This window comes from Vulpes lagopus, chromosome 8, assembly GCF_018345385.1.
Source record: "Vulpes lagopus strain Blue_001 chromosome 8, ASM1834538v1, whole genome shotgun sequence".
Taxonomy (NCBI): domain Eukaryota; kingdom Metazoa; phylum Chordata; class Mammalia; order Carnivora; family Canidae; genus Vulpes; species Vulpes lagopus.
Window position 1 is genome coordinate 6188972 of NC_054831.1, and position 16839 is coordinate 6205810.

At 52.9% G+C, this 16839-nt stretch overlaps 1 protein-coding gene across 1 annotated transcript in view; it reads right to left on the bottom strand.

Annotated features, from left to right (window-relative positions):
• Window positions 1-16839, bottom strand: part of MROH2A (maestro heat like repeat family member 2A) — a 46280-nt gene that overhangs the window by 7429 nt on the left and 22012 nt on the right. Inside the window, exons 20-31 of the mRNA XM_041767154.1 lie at window positions 14469-14588; window positions 14106-14228; window positions 12744-12896; window positions 11315-11437; window positions 10270-10349; window positions 8537-8645; window positions 7634-7729; window positions 4785-4889; window positions 3593-3716; window positions 2890-3008; window positions 1913-2065; window positions 1369-1523 (exon numbers count right to left, since the gene is read on the bottom strand). Coding sequence (XP_041623088.1) covers window positions 1369-1523; window positions 1913-2065; window positions 2890-3008; window positions 3593-3716; window positions 4785-4889; window positions 7634-7729; window positions 8537-8645; window positions 10270-10349; window positions 11315-11437; window positions 12744-12896; window positions 14106-14228; window positions 14469-14588 — 1460 coding nt within the window. The remainder of the gene's footprint in view (window positions 1-1368; window positions 1524-1912; window positions 2066-2889; window positions 3009-3592; window positions 3717-4784; window positions 4890-7633; window positions 7730-8536; window positions 8646-10269; window positions 10350-11314; window positions 11438-12743; window positions 12897-14105; window positions 14229-14468; window positions 14589-16839) is intronic.

Genomic DNA, 16839 nt, shown 5'->3' on the forward strand with positions numbered 1-16839 from the left:
GCCAAGGCCCCAGCTGGTCAGGCTGGTCCAAAGCAGCTGGCTCATCGCACAGCATCTCCTCCTCCCAACACATCTTTGAGGAAGATGCTTTCAGCTCCGTGGCCCACAGGAGAGGAAGGGGGCCTGCGGAGGTTAGGCAACCTGCCAGACGACAGTCTGAAGCGGCTCCGCATCCCCAAGTCGAGCCCACAGCTCTGCTGAGAAGGGAAGGACCCGGGGGCAGTGGTGTCACGGGCCCAGGGTGTGTAGGTGCAGGGAGGTGGGGGGGGGGTTGCAGGGGGCTTTAAAGCACTAAGGGGGCAAGTCTACCAAGATCAAATCCAACCAGGAGAGGTGCCCCCTCCCGCGTGAATCCACAGAACCAAATCCACAGACGTGACTTTGGGAGGACACGCGGCCGGGCGCCTGGTGGTCGGACGGAGTGGAGGGGTGGGCCATGAGCTCACGGGCAACCACTGCTCATAAAGAAGCCATCGGGGTGTGAGGAAACAAGAAAGCAGGACCTCAGCCCGCGACAGCCAGAAACCGCCGCGTGCGCTGGAGGGAGCAAAGGCCCCAGCTCAGCCGGCCCCGGACCCCCGGCCACGGAAACCGTGGGGTGGCGACGGGGCTGTTCAGAGCCTCCAAGCTCGTGGCAGTTTGTGCCCAGCGAAAGGGCGCCCACAGTCTCAAGGCTCTTCTTTGCTCTGCAACCTTGGCGGATCTGGGGACGGCTGCCCACCCCTTTCTATGCACTCCCCGGTGGGTCCTGGCACCATCCCAGACGCACTCCCCCTGCCCGGGAGACCCTGCCGGCAGCCTGCGTGCCACCGTGACGGGGACACAGGGACCCAGCAGGCTGCAGGGAACACGGAGAGGCAGGGGCGGGGCTGCGTTACCAAGAGGCCACCTGAGGGTTTGAGGTTCTGTTAGCTCGAGCCTCGGGCACCTGGACCTCCCCTCTCAGGGCTGCGTTTGGAAGGGAGAGGGACACAGTGGAGCGTGTCCAGAGGCCCGCGCAGGCCTTTGTGACCACGTCCTCAGGCGTGTCCTGGAGAAGCCCAACCTCGGAGGGGGCCCAGAGCCCTGTCCTCCAGGGGAAATGAAAGGGCTGCTGCAGGCAGAGGCCAGAGGGGATGACAGGACACCTGAGAAGCTGCGGGATCCGGACTCCAGCTCCACAGGATGGAACGGTGACGCTGGGGCTCCAGGTCCGTGGTTCCCAGAGCCTGTTCCTCCCACAGGAGATGCAGGGACAGGGCTTGACCCACCCCAGGTTCGGACGCGCCACTGCTCAAGGGCCCTGTCCTCCCGGACAGGTCAGGGCTGGTGAGATGGGCGAGGTCTGGGCTGCGAGGGGCACTGTGACTCCCTGTCCAGGGCACCCACCTCTCCATGGGCAGGGGCTGCCTCAGGAGCGATGTGAGGACTGTCTCCTGGTGGTAGTGCGCCAGCAGGAGGATGCCCTCAATGAGGTGGCGTCGCACCTCCAGGTGGTCCACCACGGGCAGGTGGACCAGGATGGCGCCCAGGATCTCGGCCACCTGGGGAAGGGCAGGCATCACCAGCACAGCCTGGGCCCCTGTGACCACTGTGCACCCCTCCTCCAGGGGACCTTGCCCAACTAGATGTTGGGGAGGTTAAACCACCTGCACCTCCTTTGGCCTCTTCCTGGATTTTATCAGGTTTTCTGTGTGGGAGGCAGGACGCTCTGGGAGAGCGAGCCACGGGCCTCCAGTCCACTGTCCTCTTACTAACCAGGCTAGCTTCAACGTGTTCCTTTCTCATTCTAGAACTCTACTCCCTGTCCTCTTTACAATCAAGGGTTTGGGGAGACCTTCTCCGCAAGCACAGCTGGGCCCATGCTTGTCCCTCTAGCCTGGGCGCACTGGACAGCCCCAGCCCTGAAGCAGCCCAGCCGCGGCTCGGCCACCTTGTCTTCCAGCTCCTTGGCCCGCATCTGGAGGAAGGTGCCTATCCAGGTGACGGAGGCCTTATCATGCTGTAGGTCCATGGCCCCGATGTTCTCACAGAGCTTCTGGATGAGCGAGACCACCTCATCGCAGTTGAATTGCACGCAAGCCACCTAGGACCAGAGCAACCACCCCTGGGCTCCAACAGCCAAGTTGCAGGCCAACTCCCTGCCCCCACCTGCCACCACTAACGTCCCCTTCCTCTTCCATCCGACACCCCGGCCCCGGCCCAGGCCCCCATCCTCCCTCAAACCACCGCCAGGGCCTCCCCCCCGCCTCCCTGCCCGGCCCTGGGCTGTTTCTCCTCCTCCACCTCGGAGACCCAAAGCTCAGCCCTGCTTTCCAAGGCTTAGGACATGTGCCCCCAACCTCTGCTGCACCTCACGTACCTGACACCGCCCACTGCACCTGAATTCCACTCAGGAAGCCCCACCCACACGTTCCCCATCCTGTCTGTACTGCCCTGCAGCCTTCACTCAGGGTGTACCCTGAGCCCGGCTGCCCTGCCACCTCATCCTGCCACCCCCCACCCCCCGCTCCAGAAAGACGCCTCTGCCCCCTGAGGCAGCAGGGCCTCGTCCCCTCTGCAGAGTTCAGGTGACTCCGGGCATTCGGCCATCAGTGTGCCCGTGTACCGACACCTCTCTGCGGGACCCCATGTTTAACTCTCTCTGGGGCTCTCCACCTTCAGTGCAGCACACCGCAGGGATGGAGACTATTGAGCACCTACTACGTGCCAGGCACCACAGTGGGGATCTTACATACTGCAGGCCATTTAGGCACAGAGGGCATGAGTTGGACCAAAAGCCATGGGAACTTCGACATCTGGAAGAAAAGGAAGGCTGCCTGGCCAGGCTGAGCAACATCCCAATGCCCCAGAGACAGTCCAGGCGCCAGAGTCCAGCCCAGGAGCCTCCCCACCTTTCCAGCTTGTCACCTTGGCAATTCTGGAAGATGCACTGAAAATCTTCTCCACATCTGGGCCCTGGAGATCCTCCTTACATTTTGCAAGCTCCAGCTCCTTGGAAGGGCCCCATGAGGAGCAGGTCTGGCTTGCTGTTAGGAACATGATTTTAGACACGATTAGAAGGATAAAGGGTCCATCCACAGGCCACATCAGGGTGGCCTCCTGGCCTGGCCCACAGGACTCCCTGGCTTCACCGGCCTGGACCACCCCTCAGTCTCTGGACATCTCATCCTTTCTTGCCTTTGCTCTCATTGTCCTATTCCCCCCACACCACCTCTACACACAGCTCAGATACCTCCTTTCTAGGAGGCCTCCAGCCGCCAAGCCGGAGGCAAAGTCTCCCCCTCTGAAAATCATCACCCTGCATTAGCCCCTGAGCTCACCTCTGGTTCCTTCTACTGTGTCCTGGGTATCTGTGAGCTGATCTTTTCCCAGGGAGCCCCTTAGTACCCAGGACATGCCCTCAATGAGTTGTGCCAAACCAGTGAGCTTGTCCTTCTGGAAAATTCCATGGCCTCTGAGCAAGCTCTGCACCCTCTCCACCATCTCTGCTGGTCACCCTTATTTGTCTATACAGAGAGGTCATGTTCCCCCAGGATAGCCCCACAGCTGACACCCCTGCTGTCAGACCTCCCTCCCAACATCCATGTCCTGGGTCTCGCCTTCCCCATACCATGGAGATCCAGCAGGCTGGACAGGACATCCATTGAGGCTATGCGAGTTCTTCTGTGGGAGTCACAGGTACAAGGGGCCATGAGTCCCACCAGCATGCCAAACTGCCCCAGCTTCAGGGGGATCTGAGGGACAGGAGACCTCAAGGCTCACACCCTCTGTCCACTCATGCACACCTGGTGCTGTCCAGGGACAGTGTAACAGGCAGCCAGAGAGAGAGAGCCCTGCTCGAAAGCACCCCAGTAGAGACCCTGGAGGCTCAGTAGCCAGGATCCCAGGAGTCTGGCTCAGGACTTGCCTTTCTGTTCACAGGCCCAGGTTTTATAATCAGGACACCTGCCTTGTTCCTGTAACTGAGCCCTGGGATTAAATCTGGCCTCCCCTGCTCACTAGATGTGTGACATGGGCAGGGTACTTAGACCTGTGCCCTTATGTTCCTCATCTGTAAAGGGGAGATAACCATGGTGCCTCCTCCTCCAGGGGATGTTGAGAATTGTGTCCGAGAATCCAGATGATATATTCTGTACAGTATCTGACCTCAAAGCTAGCGTGAGGCTAGGCTCTGGCCTCACTTTGCTGGGCCTGGGTCTCCACCTGAATGGCATTCCCAGACCACCAGGGGTACTGCTCATCTTGTTCTCACCACACACCGGTCCCCACACCCCAGGGAGACCATCCTCCCAACACCATCACTGAAGACTAGGAAGTCAAAGAGCATGAGGCCAACAAATGTACAAAGAGAGGTCTCATCAAGCCGGGTCAGATTGTTAATCAACAAAAATACCTCATTGCTTTTCCAGATTTTGTGATGTTCAAGTGCTTGTCAAGTTTTATAAAATTTGTAATTTTGTAGTGGTTTATTTTCTTGTTCTAAGTAGATATTTACTCTCCTAACCAATGTGGTATTTCCTAAGTGTGTGCTCTTTTTCTTAAAGAGGGCCCTCAACTGCTATGTGAGCCTGGATCCATGCTGAGCCATGGCCCACCCCTCTCTCAGCATCCCCAGAGCGTCAGGGCTAGCTCCTAGTGGGGCTTCCTCTGCCATTCCCAAATGAGACAGCCTCTTCCCCAAGGGACTTTTCAGGGGGCAGAACTTGATTTTGAAAGTGTGCCCTCTTCTCATGAATAGAGACAGGAACTCTTCTGTGGGTGCCAGGGCAGCAGGCTGGGGGATTGGGGGCTCCAGGACTCACGCAGACACCGATGCTTTGCACGTAGATCTGCATGAGATGGAGATGGAGGTTCGTGGCCTTCTCCCGCTCCCCTTCTTTCTCCGACAAGATCCACTTTTCCAGGAGCTATGGGTAGAGGCCAGAACACAGAAGACGCCATTAAATCCCAAGGCCAGCCTTTCCTGGCCATCTATTGTCCGCCTCGTCTCTCCACTCAGAGTCTGAATTTCAGAGGTGTTGGGTGGTTCTGGAAGCTTCTCATTCTCTTTCCAGGCACCTCCATGAGAGAGATGAGGCAGAGGGCAGAGACAGTGTCCCCATTATCCTGACCAAGATGGTGCTTGGCTGACGGGTTTGGCCTTGTTCCAAATGTCTATTTCTGGGTGAAAGGTCCAGGAGCGTAGCCTGCCTTGCGCTCCAGGGCCTAAATGCTCACACACAGAGAGACAGAGCTTAACAATGTATGAAGCAAAACTACCACAACTGAAGAAAAAATAAATCCATAGTGAGAGTCAGAGATTTCAGTACCTCTTTCTTAGAAACTGGTGGAACAAGAAGACAGAAAATCAGGAAGGACAGGGAAAACTTGAACAACCCTACAAGCCAGCTTGGCCTAATACTTAGGAACCCTTGACCTGAAACAGTAGGCAAGTGCACACAGAACACTCACCAAGATAGACCACTCTGTGCAACAAGGTAAGTCCGGGTTGATTTAAAAGGACTCCGATTATACAGAGTGTGTCCTCAGACCACAATGGATTTAAATTAGGAATGAAAAACAGCAAGATCTCTGGAAAATCTTCAAACATTTGGGTGAAAGAAGAAATCAGAAGAGAAATTAAAATGTACTCTGTATTGAAACAAAATGAGAACACAACATACGGATATTTATGGGATACAGCAGCAAAAACAAAGTCAGTGGACTCATACTATCTGCTCCTGATTCCAAGGTTTATTATGTTACAGTAATCAGGATGGGATGGCAGGATGGGATGGGTGCAAAGATAAAGAAATACGTCAACAAAGCAGAAGAGGTGCCAGAGACAGGTCCATGCATACGTGGTCAGTTGATTTTTGACAAAAATACAAAGATAATTCAATGGAGAAAAGTCTTTCCAACAAATGGAACTGGAACAGCTGGTTGTCTGTGCACAAGCAAACAAACAAACTTGGATCCATACTTCACACCATATATAAAACTTAAACTATATCCTAGACTTACTTGTGAAACCTGAAACTACAAACTCCTAAAAGAAAATCTTTGTGACTTCTGTGACCAGGCAAAGATTTCTTACATAAAACATCCAAACCAGGGGCGCCTGAGTGGCTCAGCGGTTGAGCATCTGCCTTCAGCTTCAAGGCGTGATCCCAGAGTCCTGGGATCCAGTTCCACATTGGGCTTCCTGCATGGAGCCTGTTTCTCCTCCTGCCTGTGTCTCTGCCTCTCTCTGTGTGTCTCTCATGAATAAATAAATAAAATCTTTTTTTAAAAAAAGAAAACAAAAGGCAAATTAGACTTCATTAACATTGTAATACTTCTGTTCTTTAAAAGACACTGTGGGGCAGCCCTGGTGGCGCAGCAGTTTAGTGCTGCCTGCAGCCTGGGGTGTGATCCTGGAGACCCAGGATCAAGTCCCATGTTGAGCTCCCTGCGTGGGGCCTGCTTCTCCCTCTGCCTGTGTCTCTGTGTCTCTCATGAATAAAAAAATAAAATATTTTAAAAAATAAAAATTAAATAAAAGGCACTCCCTTAAAAAAAATAAATAAAAATTAAAAAAATAAAAGACACTGTGAAATCAATGAACACACAAGTCAGGGATGGGAGGAAAATATTTGTGAATCATATATCTGATAGGGACTTGAATTCAAAACATATAAAACCTCTGAAAACTCAATAATAAGAAAGCAAACAATCCAATTAAAAAAAAAAAAAAAACTAGGGCACCCCGGGTGGCTCAGCGGTTTAGCTCTGCCTTCAGCCCAGGGCCTAATCCTGGAGACCCGGGATTGATTCCCACATCGGGCTCCCTGCATGGAGCCTGCTTCTCCCTTTGCCTGTGTCTCTGCCTCTCTCTTCTGTCTCTCATGAATAAATAAATAAAATCTTTAAAAACTAAAAACTAGCCAATACCCTTCAAAAATGCCGAGATTATGGAAGATTGAGGAATAGTTCTGGATTAAGGGAGATTAAAGAGATGTGGTAAATAAATGCACTGTGTAATCCAGCTTAGATCCTGGATCAAGGAAAAGAGCTATAAAGGGTATTATTGGGACAATTCATGGAATTTGAATATTGGCCATAGATTAGAATACAGCATTGTGTCAACATCACAATTCCCCATTTTGATCATTGTACTGTTGTTATACCAGGTATTTTTGTTTTCGACGTCTGCAACCAACTTTCATGGTTCAAAAGTGTGGTGGTGTGTAAAACAAGAGAAGGGAAGACAAAGAGGAAAAAAAAGGAAATGTGGCAAACGATTAACAATTGTGAATCTGGGTGAAGGGTATACAGGAGTTCCTTGCAAGTTTTCAGTGAATCTGAAATTTTATCAAAATAAAATTACTGTGGGATCCCTGGGTGGCTCAGTGGTTTAGCACCTGCCTTCAGCCCAGGGTGTGATCCTGGAGTCCCGGGATTGAGTCCCACATCGGGCTCCCTACATGGAGCCTGCTTCTCCCTCTGCCTGTGTCTCTGTGTCTCTCATGAATAAAAAAATAAAATATTTTAAAAAATGAAAAATAAAAAAATAAAATTAGTGAAACAATTTTTAACGCATACCCCTGTTTTCCATAGAATCTGACCATGAGGCCAGCTTTCTGGGAGGGGTGGCCATCCCTGGCTCCTGGCCCTCCACCAGGGAACTCACGTGTACCATCTCCTGCAGCCCCTTGGGGTCCAGCTGCCTCTGCATGAGACCCTCCATCAGCTGCTCCAGGGCATGCATCGCATTCGCATACAGGGTCTGTGGCCAAGAGAGGAGAGTACCCGGCAGCAGTGAGGGGACATGCACAGCCACCCACCAGGACGCTGCAAGGATCCATGTCAGGGTTGAGAAGTATGAGATGGTTTGAAACTCACCCCTTTACTTCAGCTCAGACTGGGTTCTTAATACCTATATTCTCATGTGACATACGAGACCACCTCTAAAGAGGAACCCATTTTACAAAGAAAGAAAATGAACCCCCACCACCCAGTTCTTCTGACTCCTCATCTGGGACCAGGACACTGAAGCGGAGATGGCTACCTGTTCACAAAGGTTTGTCCTCCTTCTCCACATTGTTGCTGGGAAACAGGCAACTAGTCAGGAACTACATTTCCCAGCACCCCTTGCACCTGGGCATGGCATTTGACTGAGTTCTGGCCAATGAAAGGTGCAGAGTGGCTCATAAAGCCTCCATCCAGACTCTTTCTCTTCCACTCTAGGCTGGATATCAGTATCCCAAGCGACCTTAGGCCGTGCACTAAAGATGGTAGGGCCTGTCAGCCTGGTTCCTAAATAACTGCATGCAGCGGCTCCATCTCCACCCCTATTGCCAACTGGACTCCACTTGAGTGAGAAATAAACTGTCTCCTTATTAAACCATGGAGATTTCAGGGTTTAGCTGTTACAGCAGCTAATGTTACCTTACACTAACTAATAGGGCCTACTGCACTTTGCTGCCCTTAACCACTCACAGGTGGTTCAAGGCGGCGTGCTCTCAGCACTGCCCAAGTTGTTGTAAGCTTCCAAGTCCTGACCCGGAAAATGAGGCAGCCCAGAGGGACCTACCTGAATGGACTCATTGTCCTCTGCTGGGGGTTGGAGAGAAATTACAGAGTGAATACTGATATCCATCAGCTCATTGTTTTCCTCCATGGAGTAGAAAGGCTTCAGATTGCTAAGGAAAGAAGGGACAAGAGGAAGGGTCAGAAGGGAGTTGAGACCCTGCCACCCCACTGCCCAGTCCAGGGTGCAGAGGCATGGCACAGAATGAGGGAGAAGACAGCTTCCCCGGTGGTGGGTGCAGGCGTGCATCCCTCCCCAGGGGCCCTGGCTCCCCTCCAGTGACTGTGTCTTGATGGGGAGACGCAGGGGCCCACAGCCAGCTCTCCTCCTTGTTGCCTACTCGGAGCCTGTCCCTCTGCTGCTTGGAAACATTCCATGGCTCCTCCCCGGCCATAACCATAGACTCTGCCTCCCAGGCTGGCCCTGACCCAAGGGTTTTCAAGTGTAATACCTGCAGCAACAGGAGCAGAAGTATCACCTTGGCACTTCCGAGAAATGCATCTCTGGCCCTCCTCAGAGCTACTGAATCAAACACTCGGAGTGGAGCTCAGCCATCTGAGATTTAGTGAACTCTCAGGGGTGGAAGCTGGCTGCTTGATGCCTGCTAACTCATTCTTCTCCTATTTCTTCATCAATAGTTCTCAAGCCTAGGTGCATTCTAGCATCACCTAGAGAAGCTCCGAGGTGCCCAGGGGCCACATCCAGACTCCAGGGATCCTTATATAAAGATGTGGGGTGGAGCCCCAGGGGGCATTCTACTTAACTTTAAACCCTGCCCCCCAAAGATATCCTGTATTTTGCCCTGCCTGGAGCTTCCAATTCCTACCTAAATCCTGTTATTTTGTGTCAGATGCCAAAACCTTCTGATCCCCCCTCTTGTATCAACAAAATTATATCTTGTTAGTGGCCCCCCTTTCTCTGGTCCTAGAATTTTTTCTTGCTTATTCACGCATTAATACACAGCTCTGCCCTATTATTCCTTCTGTAGGCATTCGTTTTACCCCACAGGTGCAGAATTCCCAGAGACCACCCAACACCCAACCACTTCAGATACTAATGTTCATAACTTCTTCCTCCCTCCCCCATTTCCCCCCAGTGAATGGACGGCTCCAGGAAGGCAAGCCTGGGGTATTATATTACTTTATATTAACTGTATCATAATGCATCAACAATTAAATTCTTTTTTTTTAAGTTTTTTTTTTTTTTTTTATGATAGTCACAGACATAGGCAGAGGGAGAAGCAGGCTCCATGCCCCAGGAGCCCGACGTGGGATTTGATCCCAGGTCTCCAGGATCGCACCCCGGGCCAAAGGCAGGCGCTAAACCGCTGCGCCACCCAGGGATCCCAACAATTAAATTCTTTGATCCCTGCCCAACCCAACTAGAAGAAGGATGACATCCCCCTGCTACCCTATCCAGTGCCATAATGTGATTTCTCACTCAAAATATCCCCTAATGGACCAAAGAACAGCCCACCCACCTGCCAGTCACCTCCCAACCCAGAAGAGCCCGACTGGAAATACTGCTGAGAATTATGGAAAAGACCTGGTGGAAGCAGACCCCACCTCCCCGGGCGGCCCACTGCCCCAGGAGCGGCCACCCAGGGCCCCTGCTACAGAGATGGGGAAGCAAAGTAGGTGACCACCCCCCCACCGACCAAGGAACACTGAGGGGTGGTCTCAGACTCTGCCCCAACCCTCCGAGATACTTGGGGCCCAAACAGGGGCCCAGCTCACCTCAGGTGTGAGAGGGCCTCCATCGCCATCGTCCGCACAGGAGAAACCAGGTTGTCGGTGGGTTCTTCCTTGATGGTGGCCTGCCCGGCACAGCAGAGAGTGAGCCATCCAGGGCCCGCCAGTGAGGCCAGTGAGCGTGGAGACAGCGGCACCCCCAGGGCTAGTGCCCAGGGCCTGGCACTGCATGGGGTGCTGACACCCCATACCACATTCTCTCTTTTTAGGATCACTTGGCCTTTAGCATTGTAGGGGAAGCAGCAAAATCTGGTGTGGGAAGCAGCAGGGCTCCAGACAGGCCAGGGCTGCTCACTCAGGCCTGCCGCCTGCTTGCTGTGTGTCCTTGGGCAAACCGCTTCCCCTGCCTGAGCCATCACGTGTCAGACAAGGCCTGTTTCGCCAGGTTGTGCCCCGCTAGCATGAGATGGCACACGGACAGCCTATGTCCCTGGGCTGGAACAGGGGTTCGCTTCCTTCCTTCTCCAAACCTCACCTCCCTCGGGGACAGCCTCCAATGCTTTCCAGGGGCCACAGCTTTAGAAGGCATTGGCGGGGGGCGGGGCGGGACGTGTCTGGGGACAAAGGACAGTAGCTGCCCAGAACTCCACTGCCTCTGCCATGGCTTCTTGCCCTCAGCAGCTGACGCTTTCTAGACCTTACTGAAGCTCTGTGCACAAAGAGCTTTCAGACCCTCCTGCCACGGAGCCCACCCCCTAGATCCCTGCTGTGGAGAAACACCAGGCGACAGAGGGGCGGCCCGGTGGGCTTCCTTCTACCCACCCTGAACCAGCCACCTCCAGACACCAGCACATCCCCGGCCCATCAAACCCTTTGTCAGATGGACAAATCTCATACTCAGAAATCCTACAGTTGGACCGAAGCAGAATCGAGATAGGGAGGGACTCCTGTGACACCCCCCTGCCCCCGGGGGCACCTCCATGTCCCCTCAGATGCCCTCAGAACCTCTGGAAACTTCTGACCAAGGAGAAGCCGGCAGGCATGAGACCCCCAAACAGCCCAGGACCAAGGAAGCCCCCACCCAGCCTACCGTTATAATGCCCGTTAGAGTCATCTTTTGGGCAAATTGGAAATCCTCCAGGTCCTTGATGTTTTTGATGGCTTTGGTGACTTGCATCACACTCTTCATGAAGGCCATCTTGAGACAGATGTCCTGAACCCAAACCAAGAAGAGGGAATAGCAGGAGCACGTCGTGAGTGGGCCCGAAGCCCCCAGATGCAGCCCTGGTCAGCTCCCTGCTGCTGCGTAAGGACTGGTCCTCCGCGCCCAAGGAGAGGCCGTGCCAGGGGCGCTCCGCCAGATGGCAGGCCTCCTTCTGTCCTTCAGCCCCTGGGCCGGGCGTCTGCCACATGGCCACAGTGCCAACAGGGGGCTGGACAAGGCGGAGTGCTCCGGCGCCCCTCTGAAAATGCCACCTCCTTCCAGCCCCCCCACATCTGTGCCTGATGACAGCAATGCCAGGACACCAAGCCCCGTGGGTCGCCAAAGGGACCGAATAAGTTGAGATAAAATCATTTTTGCTGGGGCGCCTGGGTGGTTCAGTGGTTGAGCATCTGCCTTTGGCCCAGGCTGTGATCCCGGGGTCCTGGGATCGAGTCCCACGTCGGGCTCCCACAGAGAGCCCGCTTCTCCCTCTGCCTGTGTCTCTGCCCCTCTCTTTCTGTGTTTCTCATGAATAAATAAATAAAATCTTTTTTTTTAATTGTTTTTGCTTTGACAACATGGAGGAGCCTTGAGGACATTATGCTAAATGAAGCAAGCCAGTCATAAAAAGACGAATGCTCTGTGAGTCAAATTCATTAGAGGCCAAGGGTAGAGCGGGGCTTGCAGGGGCTGGGGACAGGGGGCGTGGGCATATCGGCCGGTGGCTGCACAGTCTCAGGCCTAGAAGACGAAGAGCACTGGAGACGACCGGTGGGGACGGTGACACAACAAGTCACAGGTACTTAATGCCACCAGGCACTTAAAAAGGATTACGATGGCAGGTCTTATGTGTATCTTACCACAGTTTTAAAGACAACAGTAAAATCATTTTTGCTTTATCCTGTGTTTCTTCTTCCTTGCCATTCCAAGAAAGTAGCAAGTCCCTTTGCATCCCTGAGGACAGCCCCAATTCTTGTCCCTTGGTAAAGGGCTTGGGTCAGATGTCAGGAGGGGAGGGAGTGGAGACAAGGGCAGAGGGAGGGAGGGAGTGAGGCTGGGAAGAGGGGGTGCTCCTCTTGTGATTTCTGGGACTTGCCCTCACCCCCCCCCCCAGCACCATGGGGGAAAGGCTGTGCCCCTTCTCCCCCCTGCAGCAGAGAGCACCAGCTTGAGGCAATGGGCATCCCAAAAGCTGGGTGTCGGGTAGGAGTCCTGGCTGTCTGCTGGGCGGGGTTGGGGTGCTCAGATAGTGAGGCAGGTGACTGTGACTCTGCCAGCCTGGCTCTGGATGTGGCGCTGTGGCGTCTGGGGTTACCTGGCAGCTGCTGGAGTAGTGGTGAATGATCTTGGCCGTGATGGGGTTGTCCACGTGGGTGAGGAGCATCTGGGGGTGGCAGTACGAGGCCACGCAGCTGTATATCACCATGAGGGCGCTCTTCACCGTCTCCCGCCTCCAGGGATGGTCCTTCTGTGAGCCCAACGAGGAGAGGAAGAAGGGATGTGTGTGTGGGAAGAGGGGTCTGCTCAACTTGCCTCTCTGAGAGGGAGCAAGGCCGCCCCAACTGCACGTGGACAGTCTCTGGGCGCATGGCCGAAGGAGCCATAGAGTCAGCAGAAGGTGCTTCAACTGAGAGTTCTCTGGGTGCCTCAGATCCTCATTCATTGATTCATTCATTCAACATATCTTTCTTGAGCACCTACTACTTGCTAGGGTGCCGGGTACACAGTGGTGAGCAACTCACACGAGGGCCCAGCCCAGGGAGGCTCCAGTCCAGCGGCAGATGCCTGCAGCACCTGTTAGCTGTGAGCAGGTGGTTTGTGTGGACGCCCCTAAACGAGGCCACCCATACACTCGTCCATACCCACACATGCCAGCCACCTGCTCCGGCCCGGGGCTCTCCTGATACTGGGAATCCAGTGGGAATAAGCAGCCTGAGATGCGGTGTTGCGGGCCACCAAACCCCCATGCAGGGCGGGCAGGGGTGCCCATGCCCATGCCCTGCCAGGCCTCTATAGAAATCCCTGCCTCAGGTCCTGCTTTGTGGAGAAGCTGGGGCAAAAGACTGAGATGCACTTGACTCTCTCCATCCAGACTGCCAGACCCCCAGGGCAAGGGTTCTAGGTCAAGGCCAAAGTCCGGGGCACCGATGACTCTGGATGGTTGCCCACTGGGGCCTCAGCCAGCCTGCGGCTCTGTGTCCTGTGGCAGAGAGGGGCAGCCTCCAGAGGTCCAGCTCCTGGCTTCACCGCTGGACAGCTGCACACCTTGGGACAAGCTGCAGCTTTCTCTTCTATGGGGCAGAGGGCAGGGTAGCCTCTCCACCCCACTCCCATTGATCCACTGAGGCAGAGCTCCCGACACGTGGGAAGTACCCACTGAGCGCTCCCTGAGCAGCTTCTTCACCTGGGTGGGGGTGAGGCCTGGGACGCTGCATTCTCACCAGCACCCAGGGGCGCCGCTGCGGCTGCTCTGAGGAGCCCACGGCGGGCACTCCTTTGTAATACCTGGGTCCTGGAAAGGCCCACCCTGTGTTCTTGAGATCATCCAACAGCAAAAGCTTTGGTGGAGGAGGCCTCCGAGTGACACTGAGGGGAGTTTGCTGTTGAGATCTAGCGAGGACCACGGCTGGGTGCTGAAAGCACTGGTCTACGAGGCCCCCAGAGCCCTGACACTTACCCGCCAAGCGCCGATCTGCCAGGACTGCTCCGACTCCTGGATCCTCTCCTCGAAGTCATGGAGCACGTTCAGCACAGTCTTCACCTGGCCACGGGCACAAAGGCCAAAGCACAGAATCACGCCCTGCAGGAAGAGACCCAGCCAGCTGGGCTGAGGGCGGCGGGCAGGGAACCCCCCGCCCCGCACAGGTACACATACACACAGGCATGCACACGGACGCACCTGTGCACACACATGCACACACACACTCCAGTACACGCAGAAGCATGCAGGCACTCATGCACTCACAAGTAAGCACATGCCCATAACCCCGAGGGTCCAGAGGGGTCCGGTGGGTAGGAGGGGGCTGCGGGGCACCCTCACCTCCCGGTCAAAGTCGTTGCCGTAGTCTGTCTTGTACAGCAGCTCCAGCAGCAGCACCTCCACCTTGTCGGCCTCCAGGCCCATGGCCAGCGTGAGGCCCAGGGCCCGATACAGAAAGCCCTGGAGAGGCAGAGGGGCAGGGGAGCTTCAGGCCTCTCTGCTCCGCCCTCCAGGGCTTGCCGTCATGGAGAGTCCCCTGCCTCACACTCTAGGCTTTTTGTTTCGGTGCACAGACATCTGTGCATTTCGTCGAGTCTTTAAATGTGCAGGTTATTGTGGAGGGCTGGACTGCGTGCAGGGAAGTGTGTTATAAATAGTGGCCAAATTATTCACCCCTATAGAGGTTGAACCAATTTTCACCCACACTAAGCAATCTAAGAGCACCTGCCGATTAGCCATGCTGATCACCTTCGCACCTTCTCACGATCCAGTCTCTGAATCCCTGCCTGTATTCCTTTTATTTATTTTTTTAATTTAAATTCAACTGATTAACATATAGTGTATTATTGGTTTTGAGGGTAGAGGTCAGTGGTTCATCAGTCTTATATAACACCCCGTGCTCATTACATCCTGTGCCCTCCTTCATACCCATCACCCAGTTACCCCATCTCCCCACCCACCTTCCCTCCAGTGACCCTCAGTTTGTTTCCTATGGCTAAGAGTCTCCTATGGTTTGTCTCCGTCTCTGATTTTGTCTTATTTTTCCCTCTCTTCTCCTATGATCCACTGTTTTGTTTCTTAAAGTCCACATATGAATGAGATCATATGATGATTGTCTTTCTCTGGTTGACTTATTTCACTTAACATAAGACTCTCTGGTTCCATCCATGACATTGCAAATGGCAAGATTTCATTTTTTTTTGATGGCTGGGTAGTATTCCATTGTAAACATATCCCACATCTTCTTTATCCATTCATCTATCTATGGACATCTGAGCTCTTTCCATAGTTTTCCCTGCCTGTATTCTTGCCCCATTTCCTGTTGGCTTATTTCTCCTGTCTTCTCTTTTATCCATAAGAGCCTCATGTGTAGGTTTGGAAAAACAACAAGAACAAACATGTCTTATTTCATTTAACCCACATGGCAACTCCAGATGGTAGATATGGTTGCCGTTTTGGGAGATGAAAACGCAAGGAGGAGGTGATAGAAGCAGGATTTAAAATCTGGGGTGCAAAATAAAATAAAATAAAATCTGGGGTGCTTGGGTGGCCAGGCTGGCCAAGCACCTGACTCTTGGTTTCAGCTCAGGTCATGGTCTTGGGGTCATGAGATCAAAGCCGGCATCTGGCTCTGCACTCAACTCAGAGTTGGCTTGAGGATTCTCTCCCTCTGCCTCTTCCCCACCCACCCCCACTCACTCTAAATAAACAAAATCTTTTTTTAAAAAAAAAATCGAGCATGATCTGAGGCTCCTTTCTTGAGGCTCGCATACCAGAGGCCTCAACCAGCAGATCACTCTACTGCTTTGTTTTCCCCCTAAGGTCTCCGTTCTCTTTTGATTTTATATTGTGACTTTGTCACACAGAAATTGTTCATTTTCACGGAGGAAAGTGTCTTTCATTTCCTTTGCCTTTCTTGGCTGTCTTTCATGCATATGAAGTCCTACTCCACATCAAGATCAAAAAAAAATATTCATTGATATATTCTCCTAGTTGTTCCACGGTTTTCTTTCATTTTGTACACTTAAATCTTTGATCTGTTCCAAGAGAGTAAATCCTTCCTTCGTGAACTTTATTGTCGATATGTTCCTAGCTATTCTCTTCCACTTGGTCATTCAGATGAACTTGGACACAATCTAGTCAAATTCCATAAAATTACCCAATTTCCACAAAAACTCCTTTTGGGACTTTGACGGGGAGTACGTTGTATGGCAGATTAATTTGAGAAACATGGACGGCTTTCCAACGTTGAGACTTCCCAGCCAACAACAAAGATTGTGTCAATGTCATCCCATTTCTCTGTGTCCTTGCCCCTCCTTGTCATTTTTTGTTCCTCACACTAGTTCCACACATATCATATAGTCAATAATTTATTCAATTACGTATTTACATTGTGTTGCTACTCGGAATGGGATCTTTTTTCATTATATTGTATTTTTGTTTTATTTGAATGTGGGAAAGATAATGATTTCTGCATATCAATTTTGGGAGAAGACTGAATCCTACACCTGGGACTGTAAGTCTGGAGGCTCCTGGTGGTCACCCTGCTCCTACCTGAGGGGTGCCAGCTGAGCCGAGAAGAGAGAGGACAGTCCTGGTGAAGTTCTGTATCCAACTGTGCCTCCTTAAGTTTTCTAAGCCAGTAAAATCCTACTTATTGATATACTTTCCCTGGGCTAGGTGATCTATTGAAATAAGGTTGAATTCCACA